The sequence below is a fragment of the Haemaphysalis longicornis genome, unplaced genomic scaffold (assembly GCF_048455015.1).
Source record: "Haemaphysalis longicornis isolate Haplotype H1 unplaced genomic scaffold, Haemaphysalis longicornis Haplotype H1 scaffold_4, whole genome shotgun sequence".
NCBI lineage: Eukaryota > Metazoa > Arthropoda > Arachnida > Ixodida > Ixodidae > Haemaphysalis > Haemaphysalis longicornis.
In genome coordinates this window covers 104610712-104627319 of record NW_027526361.1, presented here as the reverse complement: position 1 = coordinate 104627319, position 16608 = coordinate 104610712, and the positions used below count along the sequence as shown (strand labels likewise).

The window sequence follows — 16608 nt, the reverse complement described above, 5'->3', positions numbered from 1 at the left end:
GAACGCTTCGCAATCAAAGACGTTCTGTTATTTTTTGTCAATTTTTTGCCACAAAAAACGCGCAAACAACCGGCTCACCCGTGTACTCTGCTCTACTCTACTCTCGACTCAGGGGAAGCGCCGTCAATTTACGCGACGCGCTCCGGTCCTCCGATGGCGACGTTGCAAGACGAGCGGAAATTGGAATGGTCTCCGATTCCGGCCGAGGTACAGCCAACGGCACTCAGATGAACTGCAGCCAGACTCTGGCTCTTTAAAGGGACTCTGCAAGGCTCCCGATAAACGCTTTCACTCTTTACTTCGCGCCTATAAGCACTACGAAAGCTATAGCAGAGTCCTTCAATGCTTCTCGCCAGCACGGATCGGCCCAGCGTGATTTGCCCGTCGCAGCAGATAAGCCTTCCGTTTATGCTTTGCTTTTGTGGCTTTCTATTTGAAGTGGCTATCGAATGCGTTCACTGCTGCAACCGAAGGATAGCCGGCCAATAGCTGCTACACCGCCGTAGTGACGTAATTCGCGCGGTAGAAGAACGCCAAGACCGGGAAAGAGAAAAATCTTTTGAGCAAGTTTCTTAGTTCTGTAATGGGCACAAAGCAGTAATTTTTGGCCGAGGTACCTTGCGACCCCCTATAGAAGTACTGGATGTATTGGTTGATTACGTTAGGCAAGCCTTTAAGATTTCGAAAAACGTCGAAAAAAGTGTTGCAGGGTCCCTTTACATTGTCGTCTGTTCTTCGCTGTCGCCCTCTCTCTCTCTCTCTCTCTCTCTCTCTCTCTCTCTCTCTCTCTCTCTCTCTCTCTCTCTCTCTCTCTCTCTCTCTCTCTCTCTCTCTCTCTCTCTCTCAACTCTACACCCCGACTAAGTCGGCGATCCAAGTCAACAGGGCTTTTCATGAAAAAAAAAAAAAACAGCCGGAACATCAATCGCCTGTGATTGACACTCCCTAGAAAGTAATTTACGGGCGAAGATTGCCGCGCAGGCACGAGGTTGTTGCGGGGAGTTCCGAGTACGGTGAAAGCCAAACCGATCAGTCCGATCGATAACGCCGTAGCTCCAGACGATGTCGATGCGGCTTTCAGATTCTGCTTGTGCTGATGATGATGTCTTCGCCGGTGAATGGGAACCGTACTGGGCTGATGATTATTCTGCTGTTTTTGGTGAACATTGTCATTCTCCTACAAAGTCTATGAGCAGATATGTTCTATGCATGGCTCGGCCCACACCCGTTCTGCTATTCTCCCACAATTTACGTCAGGCCCACCCGCAACCAGTGTGCATAGGTCTCTCCTTCAAATCAAGCCCTCGCTTTCCTCCACACACTTCGCTACCTGCCCGTCAAACAGGTAAAACGACAGAGAAAGGAAGCCTGTTTGTACGCCGACCCGAACACTCAGCGACAACAAAAGAACACTACGACAAGGCGCTGAATCTTCTGCTGACATTGAGCATTTCGGTTGTTGTACCGGCCCCAACTAGCCCAACTTCACGTTGTAGTACAGAGAGACGGACCTTTGATGCGGTGGTAAGGCGCACAGCAGTGACGGGCTCCCGGGTAAATTATCAAGCCACCTGGGAACCCTCCTCTTTGTTTATCAAACGTTGCGTGACCGCGTTTCTGTTTAGTTTCTCGCCTCTATAAAAAAGGGATAACAAAATAAACACGGCCACCGAGGCCGGTTACACAAGAGAAACATTCCGCACTTCCAGTAAACTATTTGCGCGTCAGACGACGGCTGGCTCCACGCGATAACATGCTGCGGAAGTCTGAAACACATGCACGTTACGAGCATCCGCTAAACAGAAGGCGCACGACCACCGTATACGCAAACTCAGTGAAAAGGGGACAGAATTGATGGCGCCGTTGCACCTCGGCGACTGAAGTAAGCCCGAATTGAACTGTAAATGCTACGCACCACAGGACTGTTCCCTAGTGGAAGGTTTCAGACAGTTTTTGCTCCCTTTGAGCTTAGCCACCCCCGATCTGAGTGCCGACCTATATATTAGCCTGTCTTTCTCCTGGGCTGCGTTGTGGGGACTGGCCTGTTTTATCGGACCATTTGCTGTATACTCCAAGGAATGAAGTGGCTTCCGGACGGGCCGGTCATTCACAATAACTTCCGACTCGCAAGAGGCCTGTCGGCACTTTTTGAAGGGACGAATAAGCCACGGCGCACTCCTCCTTGTACTCCTCCAGGGTCAAGGTGGCGTACCCCAACACCCTGGGCATCCGCCTAAGATTCAACACAGGATCTTGTGGGCCCCGGCGCGCTCGGGAATAGAGGGAAACACGGAGGCGGACAGGGTAGCTCGAGGCTATACAACCAACCGAGCACCCGATGATTCCGACCTCGAAGAACCCACACCAGCCCCCCGGAATACTCGGCCACATTGGAATACTACAAGGGTATCAGGAAAAGGTACCCTCCGCCGCACGAATCCCGGACCAGGGCAGAAGCCACCGACTGGAGACAGCCGCTGACAGGCACGTTCCCAAACCTAAACGTGCTGAGCAAAATTTATCCGACTCCATACGGAGACGCATGCCCATTGTTCCTTCAAGAAAAACCCACCCTCTACCACACCACACGGGAATGCCAAAGCACAGCGGCTGTCCCCAAAATCAGAATCCCCAATGCGGAGCAATGGGAGGCACTGCTGGTCAGCGCCTGCTGTGAAGACCAGATCGGTCCGATTCAGCGGGCACGCAGAGCAGTAGGGGCCGTTGGAGCCCTGGACCAAGGGTACCACCCCTGCTGACCCCGTTGGTAACTGTCGCACGTGGCACGAGCCACCGGTGGAGTGCCACCCAACCACTAAAAAATATAAATAAACGCTTTCCCTCCCTTCCTCCCTCCCTCCCCCCCCCCACTTTCACTGTCCAGTATAGACTAGCTGCTACGGAAAAGGGTGAGGAGGTGTTGAAAATCAAATATAGAATAATAGCGGGAGGGCAGGTCCATAAGACGGCACTAAGACGTCTATAAGACGGCACTAAGCTCAATCAGTGTGCATCAACTGCGGGAGAGACTTGCAATACTTGTTCTCGGATTATCAAACGGGAGACCAGCTTCGCTGAGCTCGCTGTTTCGGACTGTCTTCATTTCCGGGCCCACACACAGATCTGCACCAGTCTCAGCCCCCGAAGCCGGACACTTGGGATGGTTTTTTCTTTTTCTTTTTTTTTCAGTGCGAGTCCTCAAAGCCAGACGGGTGAATATGCGAGGGGTGCACCCCAGCCCGAAGGCTCCACAGAAAAAAAATGGTATAGTAAAGGGTGCGCATACGCATATGCCACTTGTACTCACACGCGAGCGGGCGCGAAAGCCGGCTTCACTGCTGTAATGCCTTATCTGCGGTGGTGCACCCTTTACAGGCGGCGCAGTTTTTTTTCTTGGCATTTTTTTTGCTAACGCCACCGTACCAAGCTCAAGCTTAAACAGCTCCATTTTTAAAACTTCCTCGGCCCACAAACGCACGGAGCAAATCTCAAGTGGCTTTGCTAAGTCGTAAATTCCGGTCGTTTGGTGCGCGGCGCAGCCCCGGAAGGGAGATGTAGCGAATTTTCGTGTTTTTGTTGGCCGGTACGTTTTTTATAACCCGTAAGGCGATTTTCCGCCCTCTACATATTGCGAAGGTCAGCTCACATATGGCGCGACCAAAGTCCGAGAGAAAAAGAAAATGTTTGTCCAAACTACGCGACCAGGCGGCGGATAGGACCACGAGACGAAAGAAGCATATTTGGCAAGGGCAGCATATCGCCATATCCCACAACAGTTGGCAACAAAGGGGGACGATTGAAGTTAGAGAGGAGGCAAGTGTGCAGGAATAAAAAAATAAAAAAAAACTGGCGACTGGGCCAAGATTAGAAGAAATAATAAAATAATAAAAATTAAAAAAGATATCTGACTGAACTATATCTTCTCTTCCCAGTCGTTCCGCCAGCTCCGTATGCAAGTATTAAAAAGAATCCCACAAAAATAAACGAATCGCGAAACGAAACACTCGAGCACTGAACAACTGACCGTCCAGACATCACTCATCTCCAGGGGATATCAGAGCGGTGCGCATTGATATCGCACGTGCTGTCCACGAGACACGACGGCAGACACACCCAGAAACAAAAAAAAAACACAAAAAAAAACGTAGCGCGGTTGCGTAAAAGGTTACAGTTGCGGCCTTATCGCATCCCTCTCAACGCCTGCCGATCACTTCACGCCTCGTGAAGAGCACAGCGGGTGATGCGGGCGGATCGCTCAAGCGGACAACGACCGGCTAGGAGAGATGGACGGAGTTGGCGCGATTCTGGCAAAAGTACTTGCTCTTTACCACTCCCCTGGGAACTAATTACAACAAGTCACGCACTCTATATTGACTCGCTAGGCACGCTGCTTCGCGACTGTCGACCCCGAAATCGTACTGATATATGCGCTGCTTGCCATGGCTGCTGCTTAGAGGCAATACATGGCTACATGTTATCGCTGGTCGTGCTACGAACTGAGACCAAAATCACATAAACTGCGCTTCCAATGTAACCTGTGCCGTGAACAGGCTGCTAGTGACCGAAATTCTGTCCCCAAATAATTACGCAAAAACCCATACGTTTCGAGCTTAGAGAGAGAGAAAAAAAAAAACGCAACTGCCGTCTTCAGAGAAAGTGTCATCTTTAATTACTAAATGTTCATATGGACACGTTGGCACCTGCGGGAGCAACCCGCTACCACTTTCGACTCAATTCCGAAACTTCACCGCACAAAACGCTCCAACAAACTGGGAATGACAAAAAAAAAAACATCCCCCTCGCGAGGGGCACGGTCAAATGCAGAGCATTTTCGGGGGGCACGACGTTAAGTAGGTTGGGTTACGTTAATGTTGTTGCAGTTGTTGCTGTTGGTTGTTTTTAAAGCGTAGCGCTTCCAGGCTGGACACTTTGTGCGCGCGCTTGTAAAGGCGTTCTTCGCGCCACTTTTGCGGCATTTTATCTGGTTCGAAAGAAATTGACAGCGAGAGCGAACGCCGAGAACCGCCCCATCACGGCACGACCGCGCCACGACCACGTCACGACTACGTCATGATCCCGCCACAACTGTTGTTGCTCCCGCGCCAAACTACGACGCATGCGCGTTCCACCTGTTGCTGAACGCGATCCGAGCACGCAGAGAACACGCGAGGAGCAGCGGAGAGCAGGCGAGGAGGAGTGGGGGAGAGGGCGCGCCTGGAACGGCTGTTGCGGACAACGAGGCACGCCAACGCCGGGTGACACCGTGAGTTAAAGAAATGCTCTGCATTTAAAAAAAAATCCCAGCCTATGTATACACAACGTATACAGATCGAACAGTGCCTCAAATAACCACGCGATTGAAACTATGCACATGGAAGCATGCGGCGCCGGAAAAGGTGACTCAACACGAAATGGGGCGTCAAAAAGTAATCGATGAATTCAATGACTCAGGTCGAGGAAAACGTGCACAGCTGGAACGCGCGCCTAACGCAAAGCGAAGCTCCGCCGAGTCATATACGCAGCTCACACAAAACCCGCATTACCTCGGCAGTGCAGTGTGCGGTGGACGCATGCATTTGCTATGCGGGAGAAATGATTGCTTGTCGGCGTACATGCCGCCCTCCCGCACAGGTTAACCCTGTGGAACAAACAGCTCATTACAGCGGACGGCCGAATGGCGCAGAGAAGGACAAATTCCAGACTGCTTTTAAGCGCAGAGCACTTTAGGGGCTCGCCTTGTCGTAGCTCGCTCGCTGAACGGTGAACCCATGGTAGAGCCACACGGAGTCGCGGCTGTCATCGCGGCGTAACCCAGAGGCTTCGAAAGCCAAGCGGTTTATATAGAGATCAGTGGTCATAAGCGTTCGAAACTCTTGAAACGCTGGCGCTTGTCATACATCTCCCCGTTGTTTAGCGCAGAAAAAATATACATTTGAGGCAACATATACGTGATTAACCGGCAGCGCCCACGTTCATTTAGTTAGGAACGCTTGTTGGGTTGGTTCTTCAGTGGCAGTGCCGCTGGCACGTACGGGAGGAAAAGTGAGCACAAAAAGAACAGAACATAGAGATCTCCCGCTGGCGCAGCTTCAGGCAGGGGGCGCGCGAGATTTGACGGGGGCGCGAGGCGGGAAATTTGACTTTCATTGCGTGGCAGCGGTGAGCGGATAACGAACGGCGCTACAGCCCATTATGGCGAGTCGCTGCTCTGCACATCCGACAGCTTTCACATTGAGTGGAACGGCTTTAATATTTTATTAACTTGTTGGGCTCTGAGTGTATAAGTAGACACCCGGAAAGAAAACGTGAAAAAGAAAGACGACGTATAGGCAGTACAACACATTCAATGTATCGTCATCATCATCGTCGTCGTCGCCGTCGCCGTTTCCGGGTCTCAAAAACAGGCACTGCTCTGTCCAGCCTCGACTGCCCGAAGCTTCTGCGCCCCTAAGCTTTAAAAGTCGTCTATCCGACGAGCAAACCAAAGCGCCTAACGTTCTTTTTTTTTTTTTTTTAATGCAGAGCATTTCAGTAACTCACGATGTCACCCGCGTTGACGTCCGTAGTCCGCACCGTCGTTGTCTCTACTATATATATAAAAAAAATACTATCCGGCGCCCGGTTTCGATCACTCGACCCTGCGGGCGGAACGCAATGTACATGGTGCTCTACCCACCGCGCCACAAAGCCGACACAGAATGGGACACTACGAACGCGCCTTATATCGTTGACTCATTCAAATTACTGCTGACGAGCGCTCTCTCGTCAGCAGTTGCCACAAGTGCAACAACATTAACGTAACGCAAACTACTGAACGTCGTGCGCCCCCGGAAATGCTCTGCATTTGATCGTGCCCCTCGCGAGGGGGATGTTTATACAGGAACTCCTACTTCTAGCGGACTCCTGGGGCCCTCTTTCTGCCATTGTAGAGACTATGAGGCGGTCTTCGAAGGGCGCCAAATTTGAATTCTACAAAATCTTCTTGGCGCACTACGCCGTCACGGTGCGGTTGAAAATTTCCTCTGTGGCGGGCGCCAACGGTATGGGAGTGTGTTGTTGGTTTTTTGGTGCATACTAACTCAATTCGTAACAGCGCAAAAAGACGTGCAAAAAACACCGCCGTGTGTATCGTTTCTTGTCCTGCCTTTTGCGCTTTTTTCCCGCACCATTATTTTTCTTTTTTGGGCGGAGATTTAACTCCCTGTATGTCGTCGCACCCAACAATGCTGCACGCGTTGAAAGTGTCTCGTTGCGTGCATGCAGGTTACAACTAGATCTTTCTAAAAATTTCTACGTCGAGGCTGACCTCGATGTGCAAAAAATATAAAAGGAACACCCTTCAGGCCGGGGCACGGATACCGTTTCGTTGCGAACTGCTTCACGCGAGCACGTGCCTGTGTGCTATAAATGTTGTCTAAAGTTTTGAGGAGACAGGTGCATACCCTTCCAAGGAACTGGTTTTGATGTCTGCATATACGTACAGCGGTACTAGGGAGAGCCAGAAAGGTAAGCTCCGAATAAACCATGGAAACAAGCGAAAAGCCTGCCGAGGTTAGTTGAATCTGCCTTCACTAGCAAAAATGCCTGACTTCCTAAATTGTCACAATAGCGTTAACAAAGTTGCCAGTTGTAGCACTCATTTCGAAAGAAAACCGTAGAGAGTGGCTTGAGAAAGCTTTCATTTACAATGGCGGCTTTGTGACTGCTACTTCAGCAATGGAACCTCGAAAGCGGTAGCCGGACGATAAACAATAGACGGGTATGGTTCCCGAACGTTTTGTGCCGCTGCGACGATAGTGAGGCTCCACTCTTCCACGAACAAAATAAAAAATTCTGTCCCCTTCCCCTCTGTGAACAAGGATGACCCGCGAAGCTGTGCCTCGTAATGCTGGAGTCGTTTTAGCGAATAATTGTCATATAATTTATTCCCGACCAGTACCGGAAAAACAACGGTTTCGGTTTGTGTAACCATTTATGTATGCACTCCCTCCGTATATGACCATGTATTGACACCAGGCAGTAATTTTGTAACGTTTACAACTTTACTGTCGACTAACAACAAGTAAACGAAACTCGGCGTAACGGTAGAGTCGTCTTAGTGCCTCATTGTCATAATTTGTTTCGGGATACTTTCGATAACGCAAGAGTTAGAGCCGTTTTCTACAATAAAGCTCTCCTAATAAAGTTTTCTTGGTAAATGACCATGCTTCACTGCGCAACACACAATGTAGGAAAGCCAGCTTACAAAGACCAAACATACGCCAAATCCCCTTAAAGTCGCCTTCAACCCCAAACACGTAAGCGTTGCTAGGAACACATCTTTCCAGGGGCAACATCAGCCGTCATATTAAGATATGAAGGCCGTAGGACTTTCTTTTTTTCTTTATTCTATAATGGTAACCGGTTGTTGCGCGGCGGAGAACCTGCTCCAGAGAGAGCATGACACGATAGCAGTGCCCAGAGACTGCCGTCCAGGCCAGCCCTAGAACAGCCCCTTTGTTAAAAAAAAAGTTCCCAACTTTTCACCGCCGACCATCTGCCTTGTGAGGCCAGCGGATCGCGCCAAAGGGCTGCACCGCTGAGAACATTTCCGCCTCCGTTTACCCGTTGAGTTGACGACGGTGGTGTATTTCACTGCCTATGTGCTCGCTCGCTTGCACTTATAACTTCAACTGCGCTTTGGTGCGTGGACGGCCACCGTTCACACGCTTCAAAGACTCGTCTCCGAGGAGCCGTTTCGCTGTTGTTGACGACGACGTCACGCCTACGCTGAATACGCCATTTATTGCTTTCGCGTTACGAGTTGGCAGCGGATCTAAAAATACACCTTGTGTGCTCTGACGGGAACAATAACATCCCATCCTATCGGGAACGGGACCGCCCTCAGCAGGACGGCGATCACGATGACGATGAGAATGCCGTGACGTGTATACAGTCTTGGCCAAACCCAACGCCAAAATATGAACAAGGACACACAGGACCGAATGTTCTATCACTCCGGTAAAGGTCCAGTAATGGTGCGCTTTCGGGATATTTATGAGGTACCATTAGCTCACTCTGCTACTGTAACTTAGCCATGCGATAACTTCCTTCATCACCGTCATCATTACCATTAGCATGAGCAGCAACCGCCTGTTTGTGTCCTTTTAAGTACGAAGGCCCCTCCCCCAAAGATATTCGGCCACTTATATCCTCGGCTCTCATAGTACATTCTTCGCAAGCGGATTTTATTAGTTCATACCCCCATCGATTTCTCGGTCTTCTCCCGTTCCGTTTACCGATCCTCGACAGTAATGCCGTTAAACGTATGGTCAACATGTTGTCCGTCACCCACATTACACCGCCTACCGAATCCACTTTACTCAGATTCAAAGAAATTAACTTGTGAGCTGGCTCACACGTATTAGAGATAACACGGTAGGTCGAAAATATGGCGTTCCTGGTTTATTCTCAGAAAATGGCCGACAGCTCGAAGAGTAAAGACCATGTCAAAGATTGCTGGGGTTTACGCTAAATTACTCAGGGAACTGTTTATATAAGTAAAGTTTAGTAACTCACTTTGAAAGAAAATTGCGGAAACTCGGGTCTGGGCGGGATCTGAACCATAAAAAAAAAAACAAAAAACTCGGGGATTGTTGACAAGGACGCATTCCCAACACCACCACTGCTCCGTAGCTGTATAGCTGGCCACAGGTGAACAAATACAGCGCGTGTGTTGTGGAAACGCGTGGAAACCAAGCATACGCAGCTTCAGTGCATGCCCTCAACACGACAATCAACAGTAGTGCACGAACAAAACGATCGGAAAGTTATGTAGAGTGCGATCAACCGTACAGTATTCTGAATCCCTCCTCCCCTCCAGCCTCCAGTCGAGGGGGTCCTTGAAGGCGATTTTCGCATGTAAAAACACTGCGGTATCTTCCACTCGACCGAGCCGAGGAAACACAATGCACATGGACTGGTGGACCGACAACATCACCCCGAAGTTTTTATTTTCGATCATAAAAAACTCCTCGCTTTCGTTTCTTTTTTTCCTTCATGTTTTGTTGCGCTTTGTACTTTTTTTCCTCGTTTCGAGTAGTCCGTTTCTCTTTTTCGGGGCGGTATTTGGGCGCCCCCCCCCCCCCCCCCCCTCTTCCCCCAAAATGACATCCCGCGTACGTCACTGAATTAGAGCATGCTATTTACGGAACGAGCAATTATGCGAGTAGCAGAGTACGTCCCCGCTACATGTCTCCTTTGGCGATGCGAACGTGGGTATGTAACGAGGCATGGTAACGGAGACACAAAGGGAAAAAAAGAGGGGGGGGGGGGCAAAGGTGGACCGTGTGAATGCGTTGTGGCCTTGGACTTGAGAAAGGGTGATGAAAAACGCACTGAGGTCCAAATGGGTTATTTGAGCATGCCTTTTACAGGAGTAGATATTACGTGAGTAGCGAAATACGTTCCCGCTAAATGTCCCCGTTGCTCCACGCATGCGATGCAAGCGCGGGTACGTGACGAGTCATGGTAACCGAAGAAAAAAAGACACAAAAGGAAACTAATGGTGACAGTATTGGGAGGACACGTTCGCAAATAGCACGCTAATGCTTTAATATTATTATAAAATGTGCTCAGGTGTACCCATAATTTTCTTTTTTTTTTTCTTTTTTTTTGCATTCGCACTTCATTATTTCAGAACTGCAAAGCCACCGGCAAAAGTTTTGTCGGTCCCTAAAGTGCAGAAACGAGTAGGCTTCTATCACTAGATTACAGCGCCGCGAATGTAAATATACTCCACTCACGACAACAGCTGTTGCTCATTAATGAAGAAAATTCCAAAAGCGCGAAAAGAACTATCGCCGCCCCGCACGCTTTTCCGCGCTGCGTTTTGTGACGTCACAAAGCGTAAATGGTGAAACGAGATTGGCGGAACTGGTCTAATCTGTTTCCTGAAACAAACATGAAACCAGGTATGTGCAAATATAAAGCAAATGTATGCCGAAACTCCGCCTCAGCTTACGCGTGCTTCAAAAAGGCACGAACTTTAGCTCTCAAACATTATAAAGGAGGTTCTTTCACAACCGCTTGTAAGATTAGTTCCAGTTTCGATTTCCGAGTAAATGATAGAGCGATTGCCCTTTTCTACTGTACGCGTTCATTTATATACGACAACCACGGCAAAACTTTCAGATTACTGGCGCAATGGGCGCAAGCAAAACGACGTGTGCGGGCGTTAACCACCGCGCGGGGAAATTACACGAGTAGGCCGTTCGGCTGCTTAAATGTTCTAAAACACGGCACATTAGCAGTCGGGCTGCCTCGCGAAAAGGAAATTCCCTTAAATTCACGCTTTCAAACTTTTCCTAACGATTGTGTAAGTAAATTAACGGACTTCTTTTTTTGCTTCGACCCTGGCACATGAAGATCCCTAATAAAAGCCTCGTTTTCTTCCGTAAGGCGCACCGAGGTCGCGCTAAAAATGATTAACGACGAAGGCGCTGACGAAGGAAGAGTTCGTTTTCTTGACCGTCGTCTTCGATTCCTCACAGCGGCGCTTCTCGGAGTGGAAGCGCCGTTATCGTCCTTTGTTCCTTCGCACGGGCGGATGGAACGACTCAAGCCTTCTCCCGGCGCCAGGCTATCGCGCGGAGCTTACGAAGGCGAGAACGGGGCAGCGAAATTGTGCCGGCGACGGGCGACCAAGGGCGGTGCAAACAAGGTCGCCCTTATCGCGTACAGCCGCTCCAGGTTGCGGTTACGGTTGCAAAAAAAAAATAAAAAAAATAAAAAAAGAACATTCGGTCTGCTGCAGAAGTTTGCTCCACTTTTTGCGTGCGTTTTCTTTTTGTTTGTTTGATCGTTCTTATCGCGGGACGAGATATGTTTCTGCAGCGACCTGCGAATCCGCACCCCTGGACACGGAGCGTAGTTTCGGTATAATTTGAGATATATTAACGAAACAACCCTCCGGATTACGTCGAGCTTTTAACTAGCACAAATCTCAGACAACAAGAAATGTCCTTTAATAAAGTTGACATCTCTGCTGTGTGAAAACGCATCTTATCCTGCAGGAAGCATACGTGCTAGTAGAATAGATATTCGCTTCCTTTACTTGTTTCCGCTGATACGGACACGCCTTCAGCGATGTTTTTGTATGAGAACAGTCATCACAAAGTATCTGCGTAGCGCCACTGAAGTAGCTTGACCCCGACTACATCATGATTGTGAGGAAGCGCGTTCCCGCGTGCACAGCGCGATGAGGGCACACGAGAGAGGAACAGCTGTTCTGCTACAGCCACTACAGCTCTCGCCACTAGGAAAGCGCGCTAGGGGGTGACCGACGGAGTTCCTTTGTTTGTAGTGCCGATGTGTGTGCGCTAGTGCGTCGCTGCAAACAATGGTAGCTGTAACAATCCCAAGACGTATTGATGCATCCATTGCACCGCTAAACTACAAGGCCGAAAATTAGGGTCTACCTACAATAATACAAAAACAAACGCAAACTCAAAAACTGCGTGTAGGCACGCAGAAAAAGTAGCGTCACTCGCACGATTCCGATGCCATGTATTTCTATTGTCTTTTGCTTAATTAGAAAAATTAAAGCTTGAGCACTCCAGCTTGATTACACTGATCACGCTTCTACTTTAGGATGTGCGCTCGAGACCGAGACTGTCGGAGAAGGCGCGCTGTAGGGGTCGGGATGAGGAAGTAAAAGTGCCTTCTCACCCGACAATTTGTCATCGCAGTCGGAGTCGGCGTCGTTGTCTTCGGTTCTACCCTTCGAAGACTCCAAGTTGTTGACGCTCATCGCCTGCGACAGCAAGTCCGTGTTGCTCATTTTTGTAACCGACTGAGGTGCTTTACTCGGCGATTATGCCGTGTGGTAAGCAAATATTCATCCAATGGACTTTCCACGTTTAAAACAGGCGGATAAGCTCTTAACGGGACACACAAGCTCCAGCTCCACTATCTGAACAGAGACTGCAGCATGGGCAATCTACTAGCTCGCGTCAGATTGTCCGATGCGTATCGTTCGTAGCAAGCTCCGGCTTGCCTTGTTCGCGAGTATCGGACGCCACTGCCGACATGCGCGCTTCAAGTGGCAAACTTAGCAGTTAGCAAAGCTACTATTGTAAATTTGTATCAACAAATATAAACTAAATCCTAATATATAATATTATAAACTGATTTAAACAACAATACTACTACAATAAACAAGATATACATTTTTTTGTATTACCAGCATTACTTTGGCAGACTTTGTCAGTCGTTGCTATCCAATCCGACCCAAGTCACTTCTCAAACTGCGTTTGTTCGTCGTAGTCATCGCGCACACGTGGTCGTACTTGTTTCGTGCGTTCAACACGTTCTAAATCTCGATCAGACCATGGGAAACGCCAAGAAAACCAAGAAGCGGCACCGCCAGAAGTACAGTGTCAACCGCAAGCGGAAGATGAAGAAGAAGCTGAAGCGTCAGGTGAAGATCCAGAGCATACCGATTAAGGAGGCCTGGGAAGAAAACAAGGGCATCTACGACAACATGCGCGACATGGGCCTGGCAGCGGACCCGAACAAGGCTGTTCCAATGGATGTTGACGCGCAGACGTCATCCAAGAGCAAGCGCAAAGCCCGCGCCCCGAAAGAGCACGTCGTCAAAATGCTCGAAACGGAGGCGTCCGAGCCAAGGCCCAGCACACTGCGGCTTTCCGGAGACAACGTGAAGTTTTGCGTCTACATGCTGGAAAAGTATGGCGAGGACTATGTGGCCATGGCCAAGGACCGCAAGAATTACTTCCAGGAGACGCCTGCCCAGATCAGGCAGAAGATAAACACCTTCAAGAAGATCCCCGAGCAGTGGAACGCTTACCTGCGGGCTAAGGAGCTCGCCTGACCGTGTGTGCGTGCCGTGTTCCTAATACACGTGTTTCACAGACACTGTCGTGTTGTTGTTTTCTTGTGCTGCTCGTGTCCTCGTTTGCATTTCCTAAGCACGCTCTGGTCGCGCGGATGCTGGGAACATTTTTGTTTTAAAAGCGTGGTGCAGTAACATGCAACCCAACATGTTAGTGCTATCCACACAGTTCGGGACGTCGTTTCGCTGAGATAGTCGTATTTTTATTTGTATTCGTTTCGCGAATTTCTCGCCGTTCTCAGTTTTTCTTTAAACCTAAAAACCGTCGTCACGCTATCATTATTCAGAACGGACCCGCAATATAAGCAAGGCATTACCTGCGTTAACACGCCGCCTGTACGATGATGTGCTAGCCCGTCGGCCTTTATTTGTTCGTCTCAAAATACATCGGACGTTCTACTACGATTGAAATGCAAACAATGGAGCGGGCGGCTTTTAGTACATGCATCACATCCTGGTGATGGGCTGTAATGTGCAGTAGAAACACGTTATGACAGTTTGTGTCCACCTTGGTATGGAAACTTGTCGCTGCACGGGATGAAAACGGCGCACGAAGAAGTTCAATAACTGTAGCGTCAATCGGTGCCAAACGTGGCGGTGGCCAAATCACAATGCTCACATGCCAAACAATGCTCTTTAAGTAGCGTGTATTCACTAGCGAGGCACGCATGCAGGCAACCATGTGAGGGCGCCGTCACTGGTCTCGTCGGGCTCCGCGGGATAGCGGTACTTGTTCGTGCTAAGCACATGTGTGTGGGGTGTTTTAAACTCTAACCACCGAACACAAAGTAATGCCTCGACTCCAATGTGAGTGTGATTAATAACATCTCTCTTGACACCACCCTTGAGAATAGGGTTGAAACGTAGCTGACGCCGCACGGCAGTGTTTTTTTTTTTTTTTTTCCGGCGTGCAGGCGCAGTGGCACAAGCCACCCCATGTCCATGGCGCATCAGCCATGCCTGTGGCAGTTTCTAGTGTTGCCAAGCGAAGAAATTTACAACTAAACTTTTCAATGAATACCACCTATACCATGATTGGACACGAACTCTCGTAACGTAATCCCACTGCACTTATGTGGCTTGCCGCCAGGATGCAGAGCATGTACTGAGAGCCACGTGCTCTGTTGTTCGCATTTGAATGCATTGATAGTATGGGGTGCATTGGACGTACACAAGCAATGGAGGATGTTGCAAAACTAAACTTACATCAGACTCGCACTGATGTCCGAGCATTCCAGGGGCATTCGCTGTGTGCTCAACTTGCGGTGAAAGCATTTTGTCTTGATTTTTACTCACCCAATCACACTGCCCCCACTGGTATCTGGTGAGCCATGTGCAGATATCGTCCACATATATTGACATATGAGCTTATGACCAATGATTCTTCAGCGTAGAAGGCAGGGAAGCCATGGCTACATTGAAGAGAATGGGCCACAGAACACTGCCCTGGGGTACGCCAAAGTATGTAGTCATAACAGCCTGTTGCCTTTGACACCCTTGCAAGGAGTGTATTTTGAGTTTTCTGAAGATTCTGTACTTACTGAGCTTTGAAAGGATGATCATTCAAAAAGTCATTCTTTAACCAGTGCATATATTTTTTTGTTTTGTCCCCACGTGTAAGATAAAAAAGCATGTTGAAAGATACTTGACCAATGTGAAGGGAAACACTTTCATCAAGGCCGATGCTTCATCGAGGCCTTTGTAAGGGTGGGCAATTGTGTGTGCTGGTTCAGAGTACATTACGGGAGGTTTGCCTTACCACACTGGCCCCTTCATATCACCAAACACTTCCAGGAAAACATCTGTGGGCGAATGCTACCTTAAGCCTAGCCCAGCCCCGGAACACGGCAAACTCTGGTTAACAACCCATACGCCTACCGTGGAACATTTCCTGACAATGCGAAGGCATCTGTGTGCCATATGAGCAACAAAGGTAAGGAACACAAACATCAATGATAAGCGCAGTAGACGCCATGCAGCCAGCAATCTTGTGCAGGTGCTCCATTTGAAACCTGTTCAAACAACACCGAGACTTCCATTTCTGGAAGGGGTTCCAGTTCTTGCTTTTGCAAAAGCCTAGTGACGAGAAGGAAATTTTTAGGGGCGAAGCCCCTTAGGGGCTGGGGCTGTTGGCGTCTCCTGTTGTCATCGTAATCATCGTTCGTCGCATGTATTTGCGGTACTAAAACACCAGGAAACTCATTTATGCCTCACGCTAGAATGAAACGCGTAATAAAAAAATTCCCCCGCATTTCCCCGAGGGGGAGAATGTGAAAGTGCGAATGCACGGTTGTCGGCCCGCTTGCGGCGCTTGCGCTCGGCCCCCGCAGCCCACCGCCTCGCCGCCTTCTCTTCCATCTCTTCCACCGGGTTTGTAGTATCACGTGTACACCACGCAGTTATCAAGCCGCTATAACGCCTCTGAGTCGCCAACGCACGCCGCTGACGACGTAGTTTGAATGCGTTAAAGATATAAGGCGCGTCAACACTGATATCACCGTCGCGTCCGTGGCTTGATCGGTAGAGCGTCGCGCTGCGACCGCAAAGTCCGCGGATCGAAACCTGGCGCCGGATGCTGTTTCTTTATAGAGGAGCACTGCGGACGCCGACGCCGACGCCGGCGGTGGATGGTTTGGGGTCGCTTATAAAGTGTATTCACACTTAAAAAATTCCAGGACACCCGTTTATGCCTCCCACTGGAGCGCTTCGTAATG

General features: G+C 49.4%; 2 protein-coding genes across 2 annotated transcripts in view; one reads left to right on the top strand and one right to left on the bottom strand.

The window, feature by feature from the left end:
- LOC144179909 (uncharacterized) overlaps window positions 1–13069 on the bottom strand; it is a 107266-nt gene extending 94197 nt beyond the window's left edge. Inside the window, exon 1 of the mRNA XM_077708332.1 lies at window positions 12709–13069. Coding sequence (XP_077564458.1) covers window positions 12709–12820 — 112 coding nt within the window. The 5' untranslated portion in view covers window positions 12821–13069. The remainder of the gene's footprint in view (window positions 1–12708) is intronic.
- A 201-nt stretch (window positions 13070–13270) lies between these two features.
- On the top strand, window positions 13271–13917 carry LOC144179224 (nucleolar protein 16-like). Its single transcript, XM_077707505.1, has one exon. It carries the CDS (start codon window positions 13370–13372, stop codon window positions 13871–13873), a length of 504 nt encoding a protein of 167 aa, XP_077563631.1. The 5' UTR covers window positions 13271–13369; the 3' UTR covers window positions 13874–13917.
- Window positions 13918–16608: the final 2691 nt, after the last annotated feature.